Genomic DNA, 23312 nt, shown 5'->3' on the forward strand with positions numbered 1-23312 from the left:
CGTGCTTTGGTATTACAGAATACAAGTCGGTCATATTAGAAGGCATGACAAATGTATGCTTTTGTCTGAAGGTGCTTTTTCCCTCTAGTATGGCAGTAATATCAATCTTGATGTTCCTGGTAAGTTATCTTTAAATCAGATTTCAAATGGTGAAAATAACAGACTTAGGATCCTCCAGTTTCCAGGCTGTGTTGAAGTCATAGACATAACTTGTCTTCTCCTGTCACTTCCTGTCCTGCTTAATCTTGGTTCTCACAACACAACAGCAGGAATGGTTCTGATTTAGTAGAGAATTCATCTTGATCCCTGCAACATGGAAGAGCTATTCTCTAGGGAAAGCGAGCACAGCTGTGCAGTAGGTAGGAAGGCAGGGTTCCCTGAGATTCTCACAAATTAACTCCGTACTGCTCTCTGAATCGAGTGTACTTGATTGAGGAGGTGTTAACTTATACATATCTCACCAGGATATGTATGTAAAACACCAATATATATATGTGCATATATAACAATATATTATTAAGTTATGTGTATATATATATTTAAGTTGCATGTAACAACACACACACACACACATATATATATATATATATAGCTTCAAAGTAATTTTTATTTTTGGTTTAACTGCAAAGGGCTCTTGCAGTAGGCTCCAAACTGACTCCTTTTTTGTTTCTAGGAGTGTTTTTTTTTTCTTTTGCTCGAGAGAGTAAATGGTTCATAACCCATAACCAAATCTAAACCATGCTCTGAAATTATGTACTATATAGTGTGGTTTTAAATTTTGTTGGCATGAAATCTGGATTTATTCTCCATTGAAGGTGCTTGTAACCTGCTGGTCTACTCTCAAGTCTTTAAAAGATCATCACTAGGTACTGATTTGCGTTTTTTAAAATGTTAACTTTTAAGTCCCTTAGTTCAGATACCAATTGTCCTTTACAGTAAAGTTTACTTTTTTTTTTTAAACAGCCATGAAGTTGCCATGGCTGTTTCTAGTTAAAAACAAAAAGAAAAAGAAAAACAAACTAAACAAACAGGAAAGTTAGTGATTGCCATTGTTCTCTTGCTCCATAATAAACCACCTTAAGTGGCTTAAAACAAAAAGGAAAAGTCAGAATTCTGTTTTGCTGTTGGACCTGGATTGTGTGTGTGAAGAATTTGCAACTGACATAATGGGGAAAGCTTGTTTCTGTTTTACAATATCTGGGTCTAAGCTAGGAAGTCTCAAAGCTAGGGATGACTCTGGATGACTCTACAGCCTGAGTCTACCATCATCATCTGACGGTTTACTCACACGTCTGTTGATACTGGCTCTTGTCTGGGACCTCAGCTACAGTTGTTCTTGGGCGCCTACACATGGCCTTTACGTGTGAGTTGTGGGCATCTTCACATCATGGTGCCATTGTTCCAAACATGAGCAGCTTAGGGGAGAAAGGCAGAAGGCTTATTGCTGTTTATGACCTAGTCTCAGAAGTCACATTGCATCATCTCTATAGCAGTCACCAGCGCACCCAATTTCAAAGTAAGGGAACATAAATCCTGTCCCTTATTGGAGAAGGTCAGTGATACATTCTGTAAGAAGAGCATGTGGGATGGGAGACTGTGGCTATTTCTGGAATGCCAAAAAGTTTAAGCTACTACCAAGGCTTTTTTTCAAATATCCAAACAAATCTGAGTTTGTTTTAACCCCAGAAGCCTGGAACATTTGTTTGTAATACAGATACATCACATTTCCTATAATATGCATGCCTTTAAAAACTGTTGTAAATTGTTCTTAATGTAAGTGTATTATATAAATTACAATAAATAAAAATATAATTGTACCAAGTAAGACTGATACTTAAATAGAAACCAGAAGTAGTTTTTTTCAGGAGGTAAAGAAGCATTCCTAAGTTTATCTGCATTATGATAAGTAGGTTTTTTTGTCTTTTTAACCCATCTTTAGTACTCAGGCCTGGCAGCCATCTTGGTTATGTTCTTTGTAAATTTTGTGAATAGCCTTGGATTAAAGTTCTTTTGATGCTAAGTAGCTACTAGGCTACTAAGAATATTTTCTATTCCTCTCCCTTTCTTTGTGCCTTACAGATCCGTGCAGTTGGCAGGCTAAAGAGAGAGCGCTCTATGAGTGAAAATGCTGTTCGCCAAAACGGACAGCTGGTCAGAGCTGACTCCATGTGAGTAGAACCACTGAGCAGTGTATCTCTTTCATTAGTTTTCTCCATATATTCTCCCATCTTTTTCTAAATAATTTACTTATTTTTTTACTCCCAAATAGTAAAAAAAAAAAAAAAAAAGAAAGTGTTTTGTGCCTAAGAACCTGAGAAAAAAGCACATAATTTGCTTTTAAGCATTTGAATTCTGTTTTACATTTACATCAATTTTACATTTTTGCAGTTATTTTTATAGCCTTAAAATATGTTGTGAGAACTTTCCAGTAGCATTATCCTCTTCTATGTGTATGGCAGAATTCTAGAAGTATGATTTATTATTTTGGGAATTGCTTATAAATTACGCTTAAGAGAGATTGATAAAGTAAGTGCTCAGCTCTGTGCAGCCTTGAAAATGTTTATCTAGTGTGTAGGTTGAAAAACAAAAGGAAAACACTTTAAGCAAGTGTCTTTATTTTCAAGTTAATTTGTTATCAGATTGTTAACTAACCCTTCCAGCTCTGCTTCTAATGAGCTATAGTAAACAATGTAGTTTAGGCAAGTGGAATTGTTTTACTTTTCTTGGATTATTGTTTAGCTCTGTGCCTACTGAATCATTGAATTGTTAGATCCATTTCAACTTCCAAAAATACAAGTATGTTGTTTAAGGGTGTGTTTTTCATTTGGTTATACTATCATACTCTGATCTTAAAGCTACCCCACTATAAGGTGTTTTAGATCAGGCAGATGTTTTTTGTTGTTTCATTAAAATTAATGGGTTTTTACAGAGAAAATATCCCTTTAAAATCTGTTCAGAATTTTAAGTCTCAAATCCATTGGTGATTGTGGCTTTTTTAAAAAGATGATTTAGATTGTTTATGTAAATTAATATATCTTCCTCATTACATTTTTGGTCATCATGAACCATATTTGATGCCAAGCATCCGTTATCTTCTCTGGGAACTGAACAGAATCAGGAGATAGTACACTTCTCTCAGAGTTTGCAAATCTGGATAAAAGCAAAACACTTAAATGTATATACAAATAAAGTAGAGCACAGTACAATAAACCTTTGTGTTAAACCACATCAAGTTCTAGTTTGGACCTGACTGAAGAATATAAGGGTGCAGAAGGGGCTCTGATGGGATTAGGCTCTCTCTTCTCTTGGGGTAGGTGCAAAGGAGAACTGTAACTGCTCTGATTTCTTGGAAAATCTTGAAATGTCTCCCAAAGTAGTTCTAGTTATTCTGTTATATAGGAAGACAGTAAGTGAAAATGAACATACCGGTCCTTCAGGAAATACCTGAAAAGTTCAACCATTAACATGAAATTTTTTATGATAGTTACGTTTCTCTGAAGATACCTGGTTGGCAGGGATGTCGGCTGGTCCACGAAATCCATTTTTCTAGAATATTTTCAGGTATATTACACAAAAGGTAAAAAGGCTACATAGTTGATGGCTAGGATCACTTCTTGATACTTAGTACTTATCAGAATGATTAAGCATACACCGGAGGGCTTTTGTTATTTCATTTGTAATTTTTTTTTCAAGGTAGCAAAGGTTTCTAATAAACTTTTCTGTTATATGAAGATGTGGCTTATTGTTTAGGTCTCTAATAAATTTGAAATTTCACTAGTGAGATAAAAACAGGACTATTTTAGTATAGCATCACTTTTGGTTTTTAATTAACTATTGATTACTGAGTTGCGTTGAAGAGAAAGGAAACAGCTTTACTATGTTTGAAAACCAGCCTAGAGAGGTACAATTTAGAGTAGATGATTAGTTCATAGTATTTTTGTAGTTATCAATAACCTAAGTTCCTCATAACAGAGAAGATTAACAGAGTTAACTAATGTTTGCTTTCTTTTTGTGTTTAAGTTGCCTTAATGGCACTTTCTAGATGTTTAATAAAACTGAAAATCTCATGTTTCAATTTTTGGTGGTAAAAATAGCATGCATATTTAACTGTATATTTTCACAGTGAAATTTTTATATTGCCATACTTACATTAACCATACTTTTTTGTTATGTATGTTACCATGTAACGGTAAGACACTTAACCATCTTTTTGTTAATAATGTAACCTTGCTTTTTCTTCCCCTACCATTATTAATTTTAAAATTTATAACTGAAATCATCTGTAAGAATCTACATGTAATTAACATTAGGAATTTTATATAATGAGCTTTATTATATATTCAGTGTTGGTAATGCGGTAACAAAGAAATTATTGATATAAAACAGCTATGTTTTACTTCCACTAATGTAATTATCAAACTTTTGCTGTCTTTACCTGTTTTGGTCTCTTCTTTGTAATGTAGGATTAATTATGTGTCATTGTGCATGAACCTTTGCCTGCCTCCATTTTATTTTATTCCTTGGCTTTAAGAGTAGAAGTACATATAGACAAAACAGCAGGAGCACTGGTCTTTGTTTTCTTAATTGCTTTCAAGAGATAGTAGGATTGATAATTGTCCGCTATTGACATAAAAATAAATTCTGACCAGTAGACTTGTATCTAGCTTTTTCTTTCTGTTATAAAAGCTGAATATGTAAAAGAAGCATAATTATTATTTAAGGTGGCACAGATCAGATTCTGCCCCAAGAAATAAAATTTCAAGGTTCCAGGCACCGATTTCTGCACCGGAGTACACGTAAGATTCTATCTGCTCTGCTTTTCACAACTAGGAGTTGTTTTAATTTTGCAGGCTCATGTTATACTAATATTTCACCAAGTAATTATCATCATATAATACCCTAATGCTCTTACCGTTTGGCTTTTCAGTACCTGGGTTTTAGGATTTCTCAAATCGCCATCATACACTTTGTGAAGGGGGAAAAAAAAGACAACTAGACCAATTAAGGAAGTTATGTATGATTTGGAGTGTAATGGTGAAGGTAAAATGGAATAATTTGCTCATAAGGACGAAGCATCCTTTTTTATTTTTTTTATTTTGCTTTGGTTGGCATATTAGTTCTCTATAGATTCAGTTTAACCAGGTTCTGTGATCCCAATCTTTTTTTCAATGTTAGCACACTATCTTTACTCGCCTTATTTTCATCCAGAAGGAGAATGGTGTTTAAGAGTGATTTGTCATTAAGTTTTTTTTTTTTTAATTCCATGGATGAAAATAATGCTTAGAAGAATGTTTTGAGATCATTTAAACCCATTCTTTCTGTAAGTATGACAGAACAAGGTGTGGGAGTGACTGACTTCTCGTGGGAATACTTTAGCCTGCAGTATAGGAATTCAATAGCCAGTACAGTTCTGAAGCCGCAGAAGATGATTTTTCTCCTACTCTGGTTTTCTTATTATGCTTCTAGGGATCAGGAAATTGCCTTAGACAGTGGTAAAAAATAAGGTTTTCTATTTAAAATTTCAAGAGAAATGAGGCGCCTGGGTGGCTCATTTGGTTAAGCATCTGCCTTCGGCTCAGGTCATGATCCTAGGGTCCTGGGATCCAGCCCTTCATCAGGCTCCCTGCCCTGCAGAGAGCCTGCTTCTCCCTTTCCCTTTGCCTGCTGCTCCCCCTGCTTGTGCTCGCTCTGTGTGTGTGTGTTTGTCAAATAAATAAAATCTTTAAAAAAATGTTTTCAAGAGAACTGGTACAAAATTTGTGTTTCCATGAAAGTTTTTTCTCCCCTTTTCACAATTTTACTTTTACTGTTTTTTGGAAGAGGTTGGAGCCTCACCAAAGAGGTTATACCCTCACAGTTTGAGAAACATTGTTCCTGTGAAAATCCTTGGGGAAAGAGGTACTTGACTTTGGACTGATATTTTAATAATGACATAGTTATGCCAAATAAATTTTCATTTAAATTTTAGTTCTCATAATGGCTAGTGTTGTTTACTTAACATTCATGTTGTAAGATTTCATATAGGCATGAGGTAGTTGTATTACTGATGAAATGACACGGTAAACATGAGTGCTTTCTTCAAAATTTCCTAATCTTTTGTAAAAGAAAAATATAAAGTTGAGATTTTACTGTTTTATAATATTACTTGGATCAGTTTATTATCAAAGTACATTTCTATTAAATTACTAATATTATAACATTTGCTTTAATAATCCCAGTGCCTTGGCAATATGTTAATTTTTTTGCTTTTCACAGTAGTTCACTTGTCAAAACAAAAAGTCACTACACCTTGGATGGATGAGTGGACAGAAATGAAAATCCTAAAAGCACTGTTTCCTTCCACAGCTGATACCAGTCAGTGGTGGACATTCCAGCTAGCATCATGACGATTGTTAAAATGGGCTTATTCTTTTGTGTAAATTTATTTGTAAAAAAATATCTGCAAGACCACTTGAAGCTTTAAAAAAGAAAAAATTGCCGAAGTATTTATTGCTTCTAATTAGGGCAGTTTTGGTCATTTGTGACTTAATCATTTGGTTCAACTGTAGATGGAAATAAATGTTAGTCAAGGGCATTTAATCTATACATAAACTGCCCAAAGTGGTCAACAGTCTTAAAAATAGTTCCTGTTCTGTTTTTGGTGTTTATGAAGTTATGAAGGATTACCAAATAGTGAAGAGTAAATTAAATTTCTTACAAATCTTTGGAACTTTAACTTCTTTGGAGAAACAACCAGAAATCGAAATATGCTTTTGATGTTGGTCTTTGATGAAATAAATATCTTTACTAGTATTGATAAGGACTTAATTTCATCTTTTATCTTTCTACATAAGTATTTTTTATTAAGTTACAGTTGAGGATCATGTAAGTTTTTTTTTCATTTGTTGTCATATTCCCATTTTCATATGCTTATGCGTAGAATCTTAGACTCAGCAGAGATCTTATAGACTGTTTTCAAGCTCAACCTTCTGTGCCTTCCCTCCTAAGAATTCTTTGCAGTTATTCTGAAATTAGTTTAGGCTTGACTACTTTACAAATGACCATCTGGTTTCCTGTGTATGCACAAGAAATACTTACTTTTAGAACTTTAAATAAATAGTTCCTATTGCTTGTTTCTGACAGAATTATTTCTCTCAAAGGAAGTTACCCTTCTGTAATTTTTAGTGGACAAAAATCCATCAAACTTTTGTCGTGAATCTGGATTTAGTTTATTGACATTGTTGCTCTAAGATTATAATTCTAAATATTGATTATTATAGTCTTTAATATATTAGTGTGTAGTTAATGTATTTACTGATGCAGAATTATGTGAAGTGTTCGTTTTAAGCCCCAAGGTGCAAAGACAAAAACTTCAATTATATCAGAATATTGTACTGGTTAGTCTTTTACAATTTAAGTAAATTTAGCCAAGTTTGTTGGCAGCTCTATCAAGAGAGCATAAGTTGGATTATTTGTGTATAGTAATGCAGAACTGGCCTTCTTATTCCTGCTTCTGGTGACACTTTTCTAACATGAATTCATTCTGCTCTGTCACAAAAAGCAAGAAGTTCAGGTTTTCCCGTACTCCCTAAAGAGAAGGCTGAGTACAAGGCTAGTACCTAGACTTTATATCCCAGATAATACTGATTTTTTTTTTTACTCTTCTCGTTTGCTCAATATGGGTTTGGCCAAGTGTCATGGGTCAGTTGGTAAGTTGGCTTATATATATTCCAGAATCTCTGGACAGACATTTAGGGTAATCATCTGAGTCTGTTCCTGAAAATTTGCATTTATCTTGACAGCAATAGGCCAAATTCCTGTGGTGAATCAGCCCTAATAAATTAATTTCTCAGTATGCCAAGATATGGCTTAGATCTTTCTCTTCTAAATAGTCTTTGGAAAACATGGCTTTCTTATTTATAATACTTCTCACTTTGGATCATCAAGACGTTCAAAGTTATTCACAAAATTGTGGATTTTGTTTTTATTTTTAATGTTCTGGGGACTCTGGAAATAATATTAGATGTCAGCTGCCATTTCAAAAATGATCCCACTTATGTTGTCGCTTCCAAACAAAAAGCATGTTAAGTTAGAAAAGATTACACAAGTCAAAATAAGAGATTTTTTTCTCTTTTCAGTTCACTCTCTGCTCCACTTTCATTCTTTTGGATGAAATACCCAAGGATGAGTTTTAGCCTCAGGGGTTTTCTCTGACGCACAGAAAAAGTGTTGAGCCCACATCCCAGGATCACGGTCCTTCTATGGCAACAAAGCCTCTTAACGTGACAAACCAGATGGCCAAGTCCTGGTATTACTTAAATACCTCGCACAGCTGATCATGCCCTAACATCAAACTGCTCTCTGAAAATACACCAAGCTCAGGAGTTTATGTTAGAACTGTAAAATTGCTTCATTCAAATATGTTCAGCTTCTATGAAGCACTGGCAGTGGAGCCAAAGAAATTGTGACTCTCAGCTTGCACATGAGAGAATGATTAAGATTATGTCACCAAGAAGCCCAGAAATGGTTGTTTAACATCCATCTGGGTAATTTAAGAACTGTCTTGCCTCTGTTCACTCTCTGCACAGAATTGGAAGTAGTTTTATGTTTTAGTCATTTAGCTAGAGAACATATGCTTTAATATAATTAAGCTATCAAAATGCTTTTGTTACAGCTTTCTGAAACTTTAATTCATTTTTAATTTGCACATCATAAACCCAGCTTGCTTTATTGTCTTTGTTTGTGAAGTATTTGAAATGGCATTTTCATGGAATCATTTTGATTCATGTGTTTGAACTCTGACACCAATTACTAGAACTCTCTGTCTTAATCTTCTCACCACCCATAAGTCACAGTGCCGTGTTGGTCGTTAGAGGTTTGATTGACTGAATCAGAATACATACAGCGAGTAAAGAGTGACACTTCTGCAAAGCTCGGGGTTGAACCCACTGCTTGCTGGAGTTCTCTTCCTGCTCCAAAGTTGTTTTTGCATATTCAGTTTGTTTAATTTGATGTGTGAGGCTACACAGTCACAGATGTTGCATCGTAGCTGTTTTTTTTTTAAACAATTTAATATGTTTATTAATTTGTTTGGTTTGACTGTTTTCATAGGGGAAAGTGAAGGGTGGGAAAAGGGACACGAAAACTAAGATAATTCTTAAAATATTAAGTGTTTGGGGAAACTGCTCAGCTGAAGTTTTATAAAAATCTGACTTGAGTGTTTTTCTCTTCATTTGCTGTGCTTATGTAAACAGTGTGACACCGTCGCCACAACAGGTTCGGGTCTGTCCTCCCCAAATGTTACCTGAAGATGGAGCTAATCTTTCCTCTGCTCGAGGCATTTTGTCGCTTATCCAGTCTTCCACCCGTAGGGCTTACCAGCAGATCTTGGATGTGCTAGATGAAAATCGCAGGTGATTGGCATCAGTGACTCTTGCTAGCTGTAATGCATATTTTTTTGGCTCCTTGTTAGTGGACTGTGGTGTCTTCCTTTTGTGTTTGCACCTTTGTCTCTTTCTAAGATGCAGTGGTTTAAAACAACTTGCTTTGCTTTCTTTTAATTTGAAATTATTGTCCAAAATTCACATTTCACAAGGTTCTGTTAGCTTCTCTTCAGTCAGGGAGAGTATTCAGTTAATAACTATATACAGGAAGCATAATGATTTTTTTCAAAGGCTTTGTTGACCTGTTCTAAGTACTTGACTCCATTGGAATATGTGGAGGCCTACTATTGGATTGAGTATAGGATGTTGGACTGAAGTATACTGATTTTCTTTAGTAAGTCTTTTGATCGAATCATTTATGATACTAATGTGGTTGGATTAATGAAGCAAATCTGAGTAAGACAGTATCAGTGTAGCTGCCAGGATACTTTTTTACTTTCCTTTTAGCTACGGATTTCTAGGCCTGTACTGAAAACCCCAAGTGCTGTTATCTTTTTGATAATACTGATATTTTTCAGTATTTATAACTTCTCTCACTTTTGAACATCCCCAAGTGAAATCATTAGTAGTACACTTAGACTTGCTCATACAAATTCTTTTTTGCCATTGTTTCAGATATTTTTTTCTGCCCTTGCTTTTTGGCATAGTGTGGGGAAAGTATAGGCAGTTTCATTTAGACTCCAAACATTTTATCTAGTGACTCGGTGAGTCAGTGTTTTAATTTTTATGGTCATTTTAGTAGACCTGTAACTTTTGAGAGTTCCCAGTAAATTAAGCTGGTCCTTCCAGTAAACCTTGTTTCTTCCCTTAGGAATTAATGTGTCTTGTGGCTCACTTTGAACAAACTTTCTTGTTGAGTGCCTTTGATCCTCATACAAGCCTCAGAGGTTGTACCGTATTTCTTGAACACTTGTCTGTACCGTCGACTGGTGTTTCTAAGCCTTCCCAGGGTTAAATGCAGTGCTATGTATTTGAGCCCCAGAACTTAAAGCTGCACCAGAAAGAGCTTAAAACAGAAAGCTCATAGCAGGGAAGAATTACATATACATGTATGTATATGTGTATTCATGTATATGTGTGTAGGTGTATATACATATGCGTCCCCCTCCCCAAGTGTTTAGAGGACTGTCTTAGAGTATTTGTATCCTGTAAGAAGCAGCGTGGTTCAGAAGAAAAAGCATGGATTCAGGGGGCCAGTCTGATTTGTCATGATCCGCCCCACTGGATAGCTAGCTGCATGAGGGCCTTGGACGAATTGCTTGGCTTCTCTGGGCCTCATTTTCTTCATCTATTCAAAAAAGAGATAGAGGGGTAATAATAGTATTACCTAGTTTTCTAGATTCTTGTAAGGACTCTTCCCTCACCACCACCATCTTTATTTAAGATATAGGTAATAATGGCCTCAATCAAATTCCTTATTTAGGGTCATGACAGATGGTTTAACGATACTGAATATAAAGTACCTGGCACTTAAGAACTGATCTTCCCAAAGGCCTGTTTTCTCCTCCCTCCTTAAAATAGTTTTATTCTTCACCAGGTATCCTCTTTCACTTTTTAATTACAGTAGGTCCTTAGAAGAGACCAGATTATGAGGTCAAATTATGTCATATCAAATGCTATTACAGTGAAAATATCTGAATGAGGAAGATATTTATAAATTCAATATAGATTAAGTAATTGCAACTTCACAAAACAGTCCTTCTCCATAATGGAAAAAAATTTTGCTTCAAGATCAAAAATACAAAATCAGAAATCTTACTATTGTAGAATTTACTTTCTATTCTTTTATTATGAAAAACTGTTTTGAGCCCTAAATGAAGTTTTCTTTATTTTTTAATTGTAATGAATTGATAGCTTTAAAATCCGTTTTCTGAAAAGGAATGATCTTTTCTTGTTCACTTAAATGAGATTTTTAAAATTCATGAAGTAATTGTATTAATAATTCTTTGCTCCTAGATACACACCATTAGTTGTTACTTTGGACCCTGGAGGGTTAGATTCTTATTAGTCTTACTGGATGCTTTCATTATTGAAAGGGTTCCTTTTTTCTCTTTTTTTTTCGTGATTGTATTTGAATTTCTTATGATCTAAATGTTGAATAAGATTTAATCAGAATTGTAAGTACCAAATCAGTTTTTATTTCTACAAGAGAACTGTCTGGCATGACTTTGCAGATACAAGAAGTAGGAATGTGAAATTTGGATAATGTTCTACTTGCATGATTATTAAAATAATACTGCTTATAAAATTTTAAGTGCTTTTATGTTCCTTGCTCTGTATATCATTTTTTCTTTTCTATTTTATTATTCTTGGTGGTTATGCTAATGCAATATCCTATCTTTCGTCTTCTTGCCCTCACATTAGGTACAGTTAAATTAAGCTAGAACTATTTGGCAGAAAGAAAGAAAAAAAAAAAAAAACACCTTCCTGCTTGCCTTATTATCATTAAAAAATGTGGATTCACAGTTGCTTGACAGAAGAACGATTTTTAGTAGACATTTTAAGGAACACTGTGGAAAGGCCTACGTACTATATATTTGTTTTCTCCTCTTAGGAGAACTTACTTGATTTAAAACCAAGCTCCAGATGGAGACAAAGCTAAATCCTTGGTACACATTAGAAAAGTTTATTTACACAGGTCAGTGCTGTGCATTTGGAAAATTGATGTATCAAAAATTTAAATGCTGTTCTGTTATGATTTAGTCCTTGGCTGGTCAGGAAATGCCCATGTCTCCTGACATCTGCTAAGAACTCCATATCTCATTCTCCAATGCAAAATATTAACATTAAAAAAAGAAACTTAATTCTCATGTAAGAACATTATTTAAATATCAACAGATTAGTTATGCTTAGCATGCTTAAGTTTTATTTTTAGAAGGAGCTTGATTATTTTTATGCAGTTTTCTCTGAGCAGATTGTATTGGCTTTGAGTGAATAGAATATGAAACCATTGTATAAATAATTGATATTTTTACAAGTATGCATATAAATATATTACTGTTTATTCACCATAGCGGTGTCCATTTTTTTAGTGAAGAAGCACATACTTTATTAAGTCAGAACATTTATTTACTCAAAAATGTTAATATAAAGTTAACGCTAGAATTTGGAGAGCCTTGGATCTCTTTCCCTTTTGCTACTTTAATTACAAAACCTTATTGTCAAACATATTATCAAACTAAAAAGATTTTTTTAATGTATTAAATCATACTTATGGTAGAAAGTGGTACTTGAATGAAGTTGCTAACTTTGCCAAATACCTGTCTAATTTACTTTTATATTATATGTGTCAATTGCCAGTGTGAGAAGACAAAATGAAATACGTTGTGAAAGGTAACTGTATTATTTTCTGGCTCTGCATTATGAAAGGGAAATCTCTGTGGTGGAACATGTTGAATATGGCAGATCCGTTTGAACATCCCAGTATGCATTTTTTAAGAAGAGCTGAGGTAGCGCACAGCAGGGGCTTCATTTAGTTGACAGTTCTCCTATCAGTGTAACACGAGATTGTAGTGAAGTAAGTTTTCCTAATGCCACAGAGTGAATATGTAAGTAGGATGGGACGATTTCAAAACCTGTTTCAGGCATATGTGATTTCTCACTGTTCTTTATTTAGTCAACGTGATAGAAGTCTAACATGTCTCCCCCCAAAGTTTCTGAATCTCTTATCCTCTAGGCCCCAGAAATTTCTTTAAGCACCAGTAGTGCCTTTAGGGAATATACAAGCTAGACATTAAAATTTCCTTGTATGAATTAACTGGACAGAAAATAGTGATTTGTATTGTAGCCAAAATTCTTCATCAGCTGTACCAACTTAGAGAAAAAGCTACTTCGTTTGGTATTAAATGTTTACTATAATTGCCTTGATACTTCTAATTCAGGCAAGAACCTCATCAGTACTTAGATAATGAGACATTTAAAATAGAAGGTAATAATTCTTAAAATCCTGATATGGACCCTATAGCTCAGCCTCCTTTCTCTGGTTGGTAAATGTTGCTGATTACACAGAGAGCTTTTGTTTTCTGATTTTTAAAAATGAAATTTATTGAAAAGGTTACTGCTTACCTGGGTAGAGAACTAACTGTCCTCTAGAACCCAAGTATGTACTGACACTGATGAAAGTCCCCACAAAGTTTTCCAGGGCACCTTAGTCTTCATTCCCAGCAGCCCTGTCTGTCACTCCTGGTTGTCTCAGGATGAGACTCACACTTGATCGTACTTCTGTTGTGTGCCAGAGCGTACCCCTCAGAGCCGGCGCCCTGATCGCCTCAGCTCCACAACCAAGGCTTGCAGCTTTGCTCTCGAGAGCTGAGGTTTGAATGAGACAGAGCTACATTTAAGATATCAGGCTTGAATCAAATGATTGAGGTGGGAGGGAAGGAATTGTGGGAAATGGGAGTTACTTGAAATGTTTAGTTTTTGAGACAGGGCTGTTGTTATCAGACGAGCAACCACGATCATGCAGGTGCTACTAACTGGTTGTTGACATGCTTCTAAAGTGGCTGGTGATTTTCTTTTTCCAACTAGAAAAGAGAAAAGACTTTTTAAACAGGGTTGTCCTCTGTCTTGAATTTCATAAATTAAAATAACAGGCACCAAAGGAAATTTTTTGATGTGTGTGTTATCTTGTCACACAAGATCGATCCCTTCTGTGTTTTAACCCATGGTGAAACATTAAATTTATGAAAATCAAGAGAGGCCATGTGATACAAAGGTTTTTAAAGTATTTGAAAAATATTATATTGTATTGCAACACACAATATAATCCTATTTGACATTTTTTTGTCTTGCTTTTGCTTTTATTTTATTACTTCTCTGTTTCCTGATTCTGTCTTGTGCCTTCTCCCGCAAAAACCTGCCTTAGACCTGTGTTGCGTGGTGGGTCTGCTGCCGCCACTTCTAATCCTCATCATGACAACGTCAGGTAAATTTTGAGACTTTGTGATTATCAGGGTAAATAGTTGACTGGATTTGTATTTTGCAGGACATAATGCATGTAATAGCCATGCCTTTATAGTATAGCTTGAACTTCTACAGTTTTCCTCTCTGAGTATATCCTGCTTTTCTCTGAGAACAGCCAGCCTAGTCATTCATGACATTTGTCTACTACAGGATGAAGAAAAATGCTTGGCTGTTATGGTATCATGGGAACATGTGAGGTATTTTATTTAAGTACAGTTTTAGGAGCTTATAGAGGATCATGCTGAAACACAGAAAAAGTCGTCTTAAATCTTGTTTTATGTGCATCATTTTAATTGTTGCCAGGGGTTCTGTCTCCCATTTCCTCTTTAGTTGTTAATTGTAGTGTCACTTGCAGTGTGTAGAGAAACCTTTGTGTAAGGCGTCATCTTAAATTGGGGGAAATCAGCATTCACAATCTAGAAAGCTCAATGTTTAAAAAAGGAATGTAGTTTGAAGAGTTTTTGTCATCTGTTGATTTAAGCTTTTCCCTCTTATTTTTGCCCTTTTAGCTCTTTCAGACCTGCTTCTTAGCCTGAGTAATTATTTCTTCCTGTCATGCACAAGGACAGATAGAATGGCACATAGGAATTCTTAGGGTTCTGAGGTGCCCAAATCCCCATTTCCCATTTTCTGGGGAAAAGAAAATTGGTTGGTATTCACAAATACCATTACTGTTGTTTTTTCAGAGCTAATTTTGTTAATTTTAAGCAGAAATGTATGATCTGTTGCAGTAGATTTGAAACTGTCAGCGTTATTTCTATGATGAGAGGAATCTGGCACACTGATTTTTAGGCAAGAGAAGAGGGAAACATCAGTTTCTTAATAATACTGAATTCAGGTTAGCGAAATTGCAGCGTGTGTCCTTAGTGGTCCCTTACCACTTTGCTAACTGGTTTCTTTCACAGTGTGAATTCAATCCATTGTAGGTTTACCTTTGAATATCTCCCCGAAGTTGGAACTTAAATTTGTGATGCTTTTCTCTTTCTGTGAAAGAACTTTCAGTCTGTGATTTGACTTAGCATCTCTTAGTTTTTAGTTCTGATAAATACAGCTTTTAGTTTAAGATACAACAGAAAAAAACATTACTTTAAGGTGTATGTTGAGTTATATAGGTGTAAAGCCTTTTGCCATATCCTTAGATTTCTTTGCAAATGAAGATTTCCTTTACAGATGTTTAACACCTTACTTAATTCAAGACTTAAGTTGAGTAATCCCTGTCGCTCGCTTCCTTCTCTATGTTCAGCCTAGGTCCCTTTACCTTTGAAGCCATTGCTTTTTTTTTTTTTTTCCCCTCCCCAGTTTATATCTCGTAGGTAATCTCAGGGAAATAGAAGAATTTTATTTTGAAGATCAAGTGTAGAGAAAAGGAATCATCAACCCTTAATTTCTCCTCTAATCTTTTAATAATTCTGTCTTAATGTTTAAAAGAGTAATTAACCCAGATATTTATAAACCCATAGTTCCAGCATCTACTCACTTAGCTCACCTCACTGATGCAGTTGCTCTCAGTCTTCCAAGATATTTACTCTTACAGTGAAGGAAAGAGTGGTTAAATGAGAAAGCAAGTTCATTTCTCCATAAAAGGAACATTTCGAGATTGTTCTAGATTATCTGGAGTCAGTGCACGCCATCAGTCCTTGAAACTACAACACATAGAGTTATCATCAGTGTTCAGAATGATGACACTGGCTGGGAGCACACTGAAAAAATAAAAAAATAAATTCTGTTCCAGATACTTTATTAAATTTTCGACAGCATATGAAACAAAAGGATTTTCTGAATAGACTGGTCCTTAACATGTCTGGATGAAAACTGTAATTCTCTTCGTACCCCATTGTGTGGTAATGTGCTTTCTGTAATGGGAACTTGCTTGAAAGGTTAGAATATATGATCCATGTGCCAACCCTCTGTGAATTACAAAATAGTTACTTTTTAATTCAGTTTATTTATGTTCTCCTCATTCAGGAAAGTTACTATACCATGTACTGAAATAACCATACAGGATTAAAATAGTGAGGATATAAACATGTGAGGTGAATTGTATGGCATGTAAATTATATCTCAGTTAAGCCGTTAATTAAAATAAGCTTAAGAAGTGGAAATACAGGCAAAGGGAAAGAATAGCAGTTGTGTGTATTTGTTTCTCAGAGGTTTATTGTCATGCATTTAAAACTCAGTGCGCTTTTAGAAGTAACTGTATTTGCAAAAGAAGTATTTCTTAATGTGCTTTCTCTGGAGTTGTTCTTAGTGGCTTTCCAGTACTGCTTTATACACAGCCTCTTAATGATTTATCGTTGAGCCAGTTCTGGATCTGAACATAGTGACAGGATGTACTCAGGCAATTTTATAATTGCTTCTGTGGGAGACACAGTCGAGATAGGTAATTAGAAATAAGTAGAGAGTAGAAATGGCAAGAGAAAAGGCAATAAGAAGAGGGGGAGAAATAAAAAATACCTCTTATTTTTTAGCTAGTTTACTTTGTGTTCCCTACCAGTGAGTCTCAGCAGGGGCTCCCGTGGAAGTACATACAGACATGAGTTTGTGGAAGAATTATGCATTGTTATATCTTAGAGTGGCAGCTTTTAAATCGTTGCTCAAAATACTTTTGCTTTTTCCTCTGCTTTCTTTTGTTAGTATCAATTCAGATGGTAAAATATTTTAGTAGTTCATATTGTGAAATATCGGTCTTTTGAACAGTTCTTTGAGCATTACCCAACACATGACATGACTCGCCAGATACTCTTAGTTATTCCAGTACTAAATTGTATTTTTGTTTCTCATCTGCTAGGCATGGCATGTCACATATAGATACAACAATCGAAGGAACTTCGGATGACATGACTGTTGTAGATGCAGCTTCGTTAAGACGGCAGGTATTTAACATACCAGATAAGGTGTAACCCTAAATTATAGTCATACAACACTTTAAATGATTTTTTAACAGTTTAGCATTTTCTCTCCTGTGGGACCCATGAATCGAAATATTTTATTTGTCATGCTGTTTAATAAGCCATAATTGACGTTTCCATTTTTTTTTAAAGATTTATTTATATATTTATTTATTTAAGAGAGAGTGAGTGAAAGCGAACATGGGGTGGGAGGCAGAGGGAGAGAGAAACTTTAGCGGACTCGGGCGCCATCTCACGACCCTGAGGTCATGACCGGAGCTGAAACCGAGGGGCGATGCTTAACTGACTGAGCCAGCCAGGGGCCCTGACTTTTTCATTTTGATTAAAGATATATTAAACCACCATTTACATGTTTTGATCAGCAGAATACAGTATCACCAGAATCGATTGGTATAATTCTGGCCAATAACAAAGAATCTTGGCGTTTTAGCAAACTGGTATAGTCATAAATTGCTCGTTTGACTTTGAAATGCAGAACGGTCACTTTGGGGACCTGTGTTACTCTGTTTCAGAATTCTGTTTTGGAAATCACTGCTTTGCACAGTGTCTTTATAAACACAGTTCTTGTGTTCAATGAAAAGTCTCATCTTAGAACTATAATTGCATACACACATTTTTAATATGAGTCCCTCAACCTCTAGAATCACACAGATGCACACATGTGGAGAAGGGGTAGCCAGTGTTTTAACTGTGTCTGTGCCAAGTAGATGTAGAGGAGAAGTGAATGAAATAAAGTATTTCTAAGATGAAGAAACTAAATATTTTAGCCTAAGAATAAATCAGAATATCATTTTAAAGGTTTAATAAAAGGATATATGAAGCAAATACTACTTTTTATTTTGAGTCTCACTTATTAAAACAAATGGATGCTATATTATAAGTTCTCACATATTTCCTTATACTTATTTTTACCTTGCTGTTAAAGGAAGGGGGTTTCTTTGGCATTTGTCATTGAACTCAGCATTACACCAACAACCTTGCCTTCCTGAAAATGTAGTGAGAGCTTCAAAGTTTTAACAACATCCATTCTGTCCTTAGCTTAGAGGGTGAAGGAGTAGAGGACAAAGATAAAGTCATTATAAACAAGTCACACACATTCTGTGAGAATTTAAAAGTAGCAGAAAGCCAGCTGGGAAACTGTGAGTTTCTGAGATCAGTAACAAAACGGAGTCCCAAGAAGATTCTGCAGAATTCCCATTTGTGCCCCTGGAGGCGTTGGAAGCTACTGCTTCTGCAGCTGTCTTTGCCCTGTTGCCAAGGCGGAAGCTCAACAAGCTGTATCCACTAAGTCTAGTCTAGGGATGAGCGACTCATGGGCACCGGGCTTCAAGACACAAGATGTAATCCACGATCAGGGTGGAGTATTCAAAAGCTGCCTGGTGTTGATACTTCTCAGATGAACCCAGATAAAAATATTGTCATGGCTCAAGATCCATGACAATTTGTTTCATTGACAATAAAATGGATTGTTTAGTATAAGAACCTTATATCCCATGGGACCAAATAAGCCCTTCTTGTTGGGAATGGTTGGGAAAAGGTAGTCTTTATGTCCTTTTTTTTTTTTTTTTTTTTGGTACTGAATTGGCCCCAGGAGAAAAATGGTTGCTCAGCACTGATCAAAAGTGAAGTGCTTTTTCAGATTGTTAAAATGGTTATCTCCACACCTCCATGTCTGGTTCTGCCAATAGACTCCCATTCCTGGCCCCACCCACTCCACACCCCCAATTTGGAGTTCTCAGTCCTTGAAATGCTAAGGATTCTGCATTATGAAGATTCTCCTCCTTCAACCTCTCTGATACAATATTAGTAATCCCTATTGCTTTTATCATGTGTTTTGACATAGGTGTTGCAGATCAGACTCCCCAGAAAGCAGATTCTGGGATGAAGGTTTGCACATAGAGAGCTTCCTGGGGAATGCTTCTGAGGTGACCACCTTCAGGGGAAGGAAAGGAAGCAGGATTGGGAAATGTTGGGCTGCAGCGTTGTCAGAACAGGGGCAGCATGTGGCCAGCCTCCTGTGGAGTTCTGCAGCTGGGGTGACCCTTCAGAGTTGGAACTAGGGGCCTGCGCCTTTCACCCCACCACTAACCAGTTATTGGATGCATGCTGCCACCCTAGTAAAGGAGCATAAGCGTGGGCAAGGCAGTCGTTCAGCCCAGGGCTGTGCACAGTAAGGACCAACAGCCGAGGGCAGAGTGCTGTCAACCAGTGACACTCCTAGCAGCTGGAGAATTACTAGCCTTTCAGTCCTGCAGGGTCTGGGTGGCAGAGCACAGGGCCCGCTGTAATAGGTTATTTTAGGAGATTCTCCCAGACACTCAGAGAGTGTACGGAGAAGGCAATTAAAGCAGGTTAAAGATGAACAACTGAAGCTGAGTGACAGAAGCCTCTAGAAAGGAGCAGGCCCCTCATCCTGTCTGTGCTAGGCCTGCCTAAATGTGTACTTGGTCTTTTCGATCAAAATAGCACACAATTGATGCAATAGTTTCCTCGCCCCACATTGACTCAAGGAAGGAAAATACACTTTTTCTGACTCAGAAATTTGGAGAAGGGAACAGGAGAAGATTATTTCAGTGAATTTAAGCTGTCATGGGTGACATTTTTTCTACATTATAGTTTATTTTGCTTCCAAAGAAACTTTCCATGTTTATAAGAATTCTTTTGAAAAATCACACTGCTTTATAAGAACCTAACTGCTCTGTGCATTAAAGTTTCTCTTTTGTTTGTTGTTGTTTGCTTTCCACTTAGATAATCAAACTAAATAGACGTCTGCAACTTCTAGAAGAGGAGAACAAAGAGCGTGCTAAAAGAGAAATGGTCATGTATTCAATTACGGTAGCGTTCTGGCTGCTTAATAGCTGGCTCTGGTTTCGCCGCTAGAGGTAACCTCAGCTCTCAAACATATTGTCTCAACAGCTGGAAATATAAAGAATTTGCAAACTTCTTTGTTTCTGTCTTTGCGTTGTATGCCGTTTTATAGTCCATGCCCTGAACATGTATTTCTTCCAGAAAGGAGGGGGGAAGGACTGATATTTGCAGAAGTCAAGGTATATTCTCTCAGCTGGAGTCACTTTTAAGCAGATCCGCAGTAACAAACGCCTACTTAAAATTCTCCCTTTGCATGTTTTGTAAATAGGCTCTAGTTTGTTTGTTTTTTTAAGGAATTTTTGCCTCACCAGCCCGCACAATTAATTCTCTGAATGGGAGAGAGAGTGCATAGGGAATGGATGTAGAAAAGTATCTGTAGAAGAAAAATACTGCTTTATTTTGTCCTGTTTTCAGACACTGTTAGATTGAACAGTTTTGTTAATGGACACTTTTGCATTCACGTTTCAACATTAACACTTCTGAAGTCATGGTCTGGTGTCAGATTTGATAAAGTCAAGGCACTTCATGTTTTCCAATCACCTTCATTAAGGTAATTCCTAACATTTCCAGCAGTTTATCTAATATGTGTGTAAAATGTGCGTTCTTATTTTTATTTTAGTTTTGCAGATGATTTTCTATAAAGTATGTTTTTACTAAGTCCCTGTGTGAATGATTTAAAAAACTACAGAATAAGGTCCAAATGTAGTGTATTTAATAAACTGTCAACTAAAGCAATGTTTGTCTATCGAAAACTTTTATTTCATCGTATTGTGATGTGAGCTGTATTTCATATCATATTACCATTAACGAACCCGAGTCTTCCTGTCTCAGGAGGAGATAATGCAATTAATGACTTGGCTGGTAGCAAGAACTACCGTGTTTCCTTTCCGATTTCCATCCTGGCAGCAGCAGGCGCTGGTGGCATTACAGGTGGCTTTCTAAGTCGTGGTATCAAGTGCTTCAGATGAAAACAGTTTGAGTTGTGTGTGCTTTTTGCATTGTAGTATTTAGCTACGATGCTAAGTCTCGTGAGCTTTAAGTGTACCAATGAAACCAAATCCTGGGAGCCTTAGCTCTCAGAATTATCCCCCCCATGCCGTGTTCAGAAACAGATAGAATTTTAGTAAGATGTAGTATTCGCCACACATCTTCAGTTTCTCTCTACCCAGGAGGTCAGTTTTAGGAAAGGCAGCTGAGGGAAATTCCTTAGGTAGAGGTAGATTTAATGTTTCTGTTCTTGCTTCTTGCCTCTCCTTGCAAAATAGAATACTTGGAGGAAGGATTCTTCTCTTTGCTTCCTAGAATTTATCATGAGTTTGATGACATTTTTTTTTTTTACCCATGAAAATCTTCTGCCTTTTATAACAGCCTAATGATGTGATTGTATTAATTCTAGCTATATATGGATATCACAGAGTAATTTCTGAGTGATCCTCCCAATTGAAACTACAAGAATAATAAAAATGATGGATAAAATTAGCACTTCTTTTGCTGGGCAGGCATGAAGAGGGTTCTGCTAGGGCCAAAAATGAAATAAAGCAGGAATTCCAGGAGATAAGCAAATACAAAAGCTGTTTTTTCTCCTGTTAATTTATTCCAAACCCTGGAGACCTAGAACTTTCTCTCTTAGTGGCTATGCAGGGGGCAGGAGAATACAGTCCCATGTCTTAAGCAAGGCACTAGCTGTGACAGGAGATTCCTGCATGAAGCTGTGACCCCAAAAGACTACACCCTCAGTGAAAGGGTAAATAGGAAATCAACTTACCACCCAAAGGGGGACAATAAAGTCTTCGCCTTGTCACAAATCTAAAAAATAGCAGAGCTTAAATCTCTCACTCCAAAGCCAAGCTGTGTTATGCCAGCCTCCCTTGCCTGGAAGTTGTTCATCATTGTAAGAAAGTGGTTTTGGAGTTGAGAGGAACAAATTCATTCCTGGTCAGTATGGTCAAGAAACACTTGCAGCTATTTGAGCCAAACCTTGAAATACATATGTACACACACAAACACACAGACACACACACACACACACGATTTCAAAAAGCAGAGAATGAAGAAAAGATTCCTGGGGTAGGGAACAGTGGGAGAAGAGTTTACAGGGAGAGCCAGTAATACAGTGCTCAACCTAACAGGCTAGTGTCATACAACTAAGTATAGAACTCTACTTAAAGGTGTCTCTTTTTCTTTCTACTTCTGGGAATACTTACTGAAACAGTAGCAGGTTATTTACAGTTTGAGGGATAATTTTAGGAAAATACATTTGCAAGAGAGCTTTCCTTCCTTCCTTTGTATTAATGTCTGTTTTCTAGCTTCTTAATTGTGTTTGACATTGAAATCGAACTGTTTTTCTGGCCTCAAATTCAGAAAGATGTAATTTACCGTAACTGCTGTTTACTTACAATGTGTAGTTGTGTCAATAAGTAGAAACTCTTGTGTGCACCACACGGACCTCAGTAGTGAGCAGTTATAGCAGGTGGCTACAAGCCCTGACTTTAAGGAACTGACAGATTCATGGAGGAGTGGGGAGAAGATTTATTAAAGAATTAGAGGATTATAAAAATGATTTTATTGCAGAGAAGGAACTTGAGATATAGGCTGAAGGATAGAGAGAGGTGTTTCAGATGGTGGACACAGCAAAATAATGATAGTGTAAAGATTCCAAGACGAGACTGAACATGGGGGTGGAAGTGAAAAAGAGATCAGTGAGCTTTGTAAATGACTAGATGAGGACCGTGTGTGTGTGTGTGTGTGTGTGTGTGTGTACACATACATGCATTTGTATGTTTAGATACCAGAGCAGAGATGACATCACCCCAAAAGATACTTACCAGTGGTGGCCTGTAGGCTTTAAGCATTTAATCCATGGCAGTAGTTTCCACAAGACTAAAATAGCAAAGAAATAACTTACCAGCCATTTCAGCTGATGGTGCTACTGCCAACCATCCTCTCTTTTGCCCTCTGACATGAGAGGCTTAAGTTTCTGTCTTTTCACGACCCTGTGAAAAACTAGGGTCATCTCACACATTTCCAAGGTGATGAGAAGATTGGTTGCACCATCACTGACCCTTGTGTTGTTCAGTCAAGTCCATGAGCGGTCATGTTCATTTCACTTGTATTTTAATTTTATGGCTATTAGCAGTTTGGCATTCATTCA

General features: G+C 36.4%; 1 protein-coding gene across 15 annotated transcripts in view; it reads left to right on the forward strand.

Moving 5' to 3' along the window:
* MFF (mitochondrial fission factor) overlaps window positions 1–20896 on the forward strand; it is a 30783-nt gene extending 9887 nt beyond the window's left edge. For 5 of the 15 annotated variants that reach the window (XM_034655294.1, XM_011225605.3, XM_034655295.1 and 2 more), the window contains 8 exons: window positions 2080–2168; window positions 4722–4796; window positions 5821–5898; window positions 9234–9392; window positions 12723–12755; window positions 14287–14346; window positions 17173–17257; window positions 20042–20896. In XM_034655294.1, the coding sequence (XP_034511185.1) occupies window positions 2080–2168; window positions 4722–4796; window positions 5821–5898; window positions 9234–9392; window positions 12723–12755; window positions 14287–14346; window positions 17173–17257; window positions 20042–20173 (711 nt within the window). In that variant the 3' untranslated portion in view covers window positions 20174–20896. The remainder of the gene's footprint in view (window positions 1–2079; window positions 2169–4721; window positions 4797–5820; window positions 5899–9233; window positions 9393–12722; window positions 12756–14286; window positions 14347–17172; window positions 17258–20041) is intronic. The other 10 variants (XM_011225606.3, XM_011225610.3, XM_011225607.3 and 7 more) reach the window with 10 other exon arrangements.
* The last annotated feature ends 2416 nt before the right edge of the window (window positions 20897–23312 follow it).

The sequence above is a fragment of the Ailuropoda melanoleuca genome, chromosome 2, assembly GCF_002007445.2.
Source record: "Ailuropoda melanoleuca isolate Jingjing chromosome 2, ASM200744v2, whole genome shotgun sequence".
Classification (NCBI taxonomy): domain Eukaryota; kingdom Metazoa; phylum Chordata; class Mammalia; order Carnivora; family Ursidae; genus Ailuropoda; species Ailuropoda melanoleuca.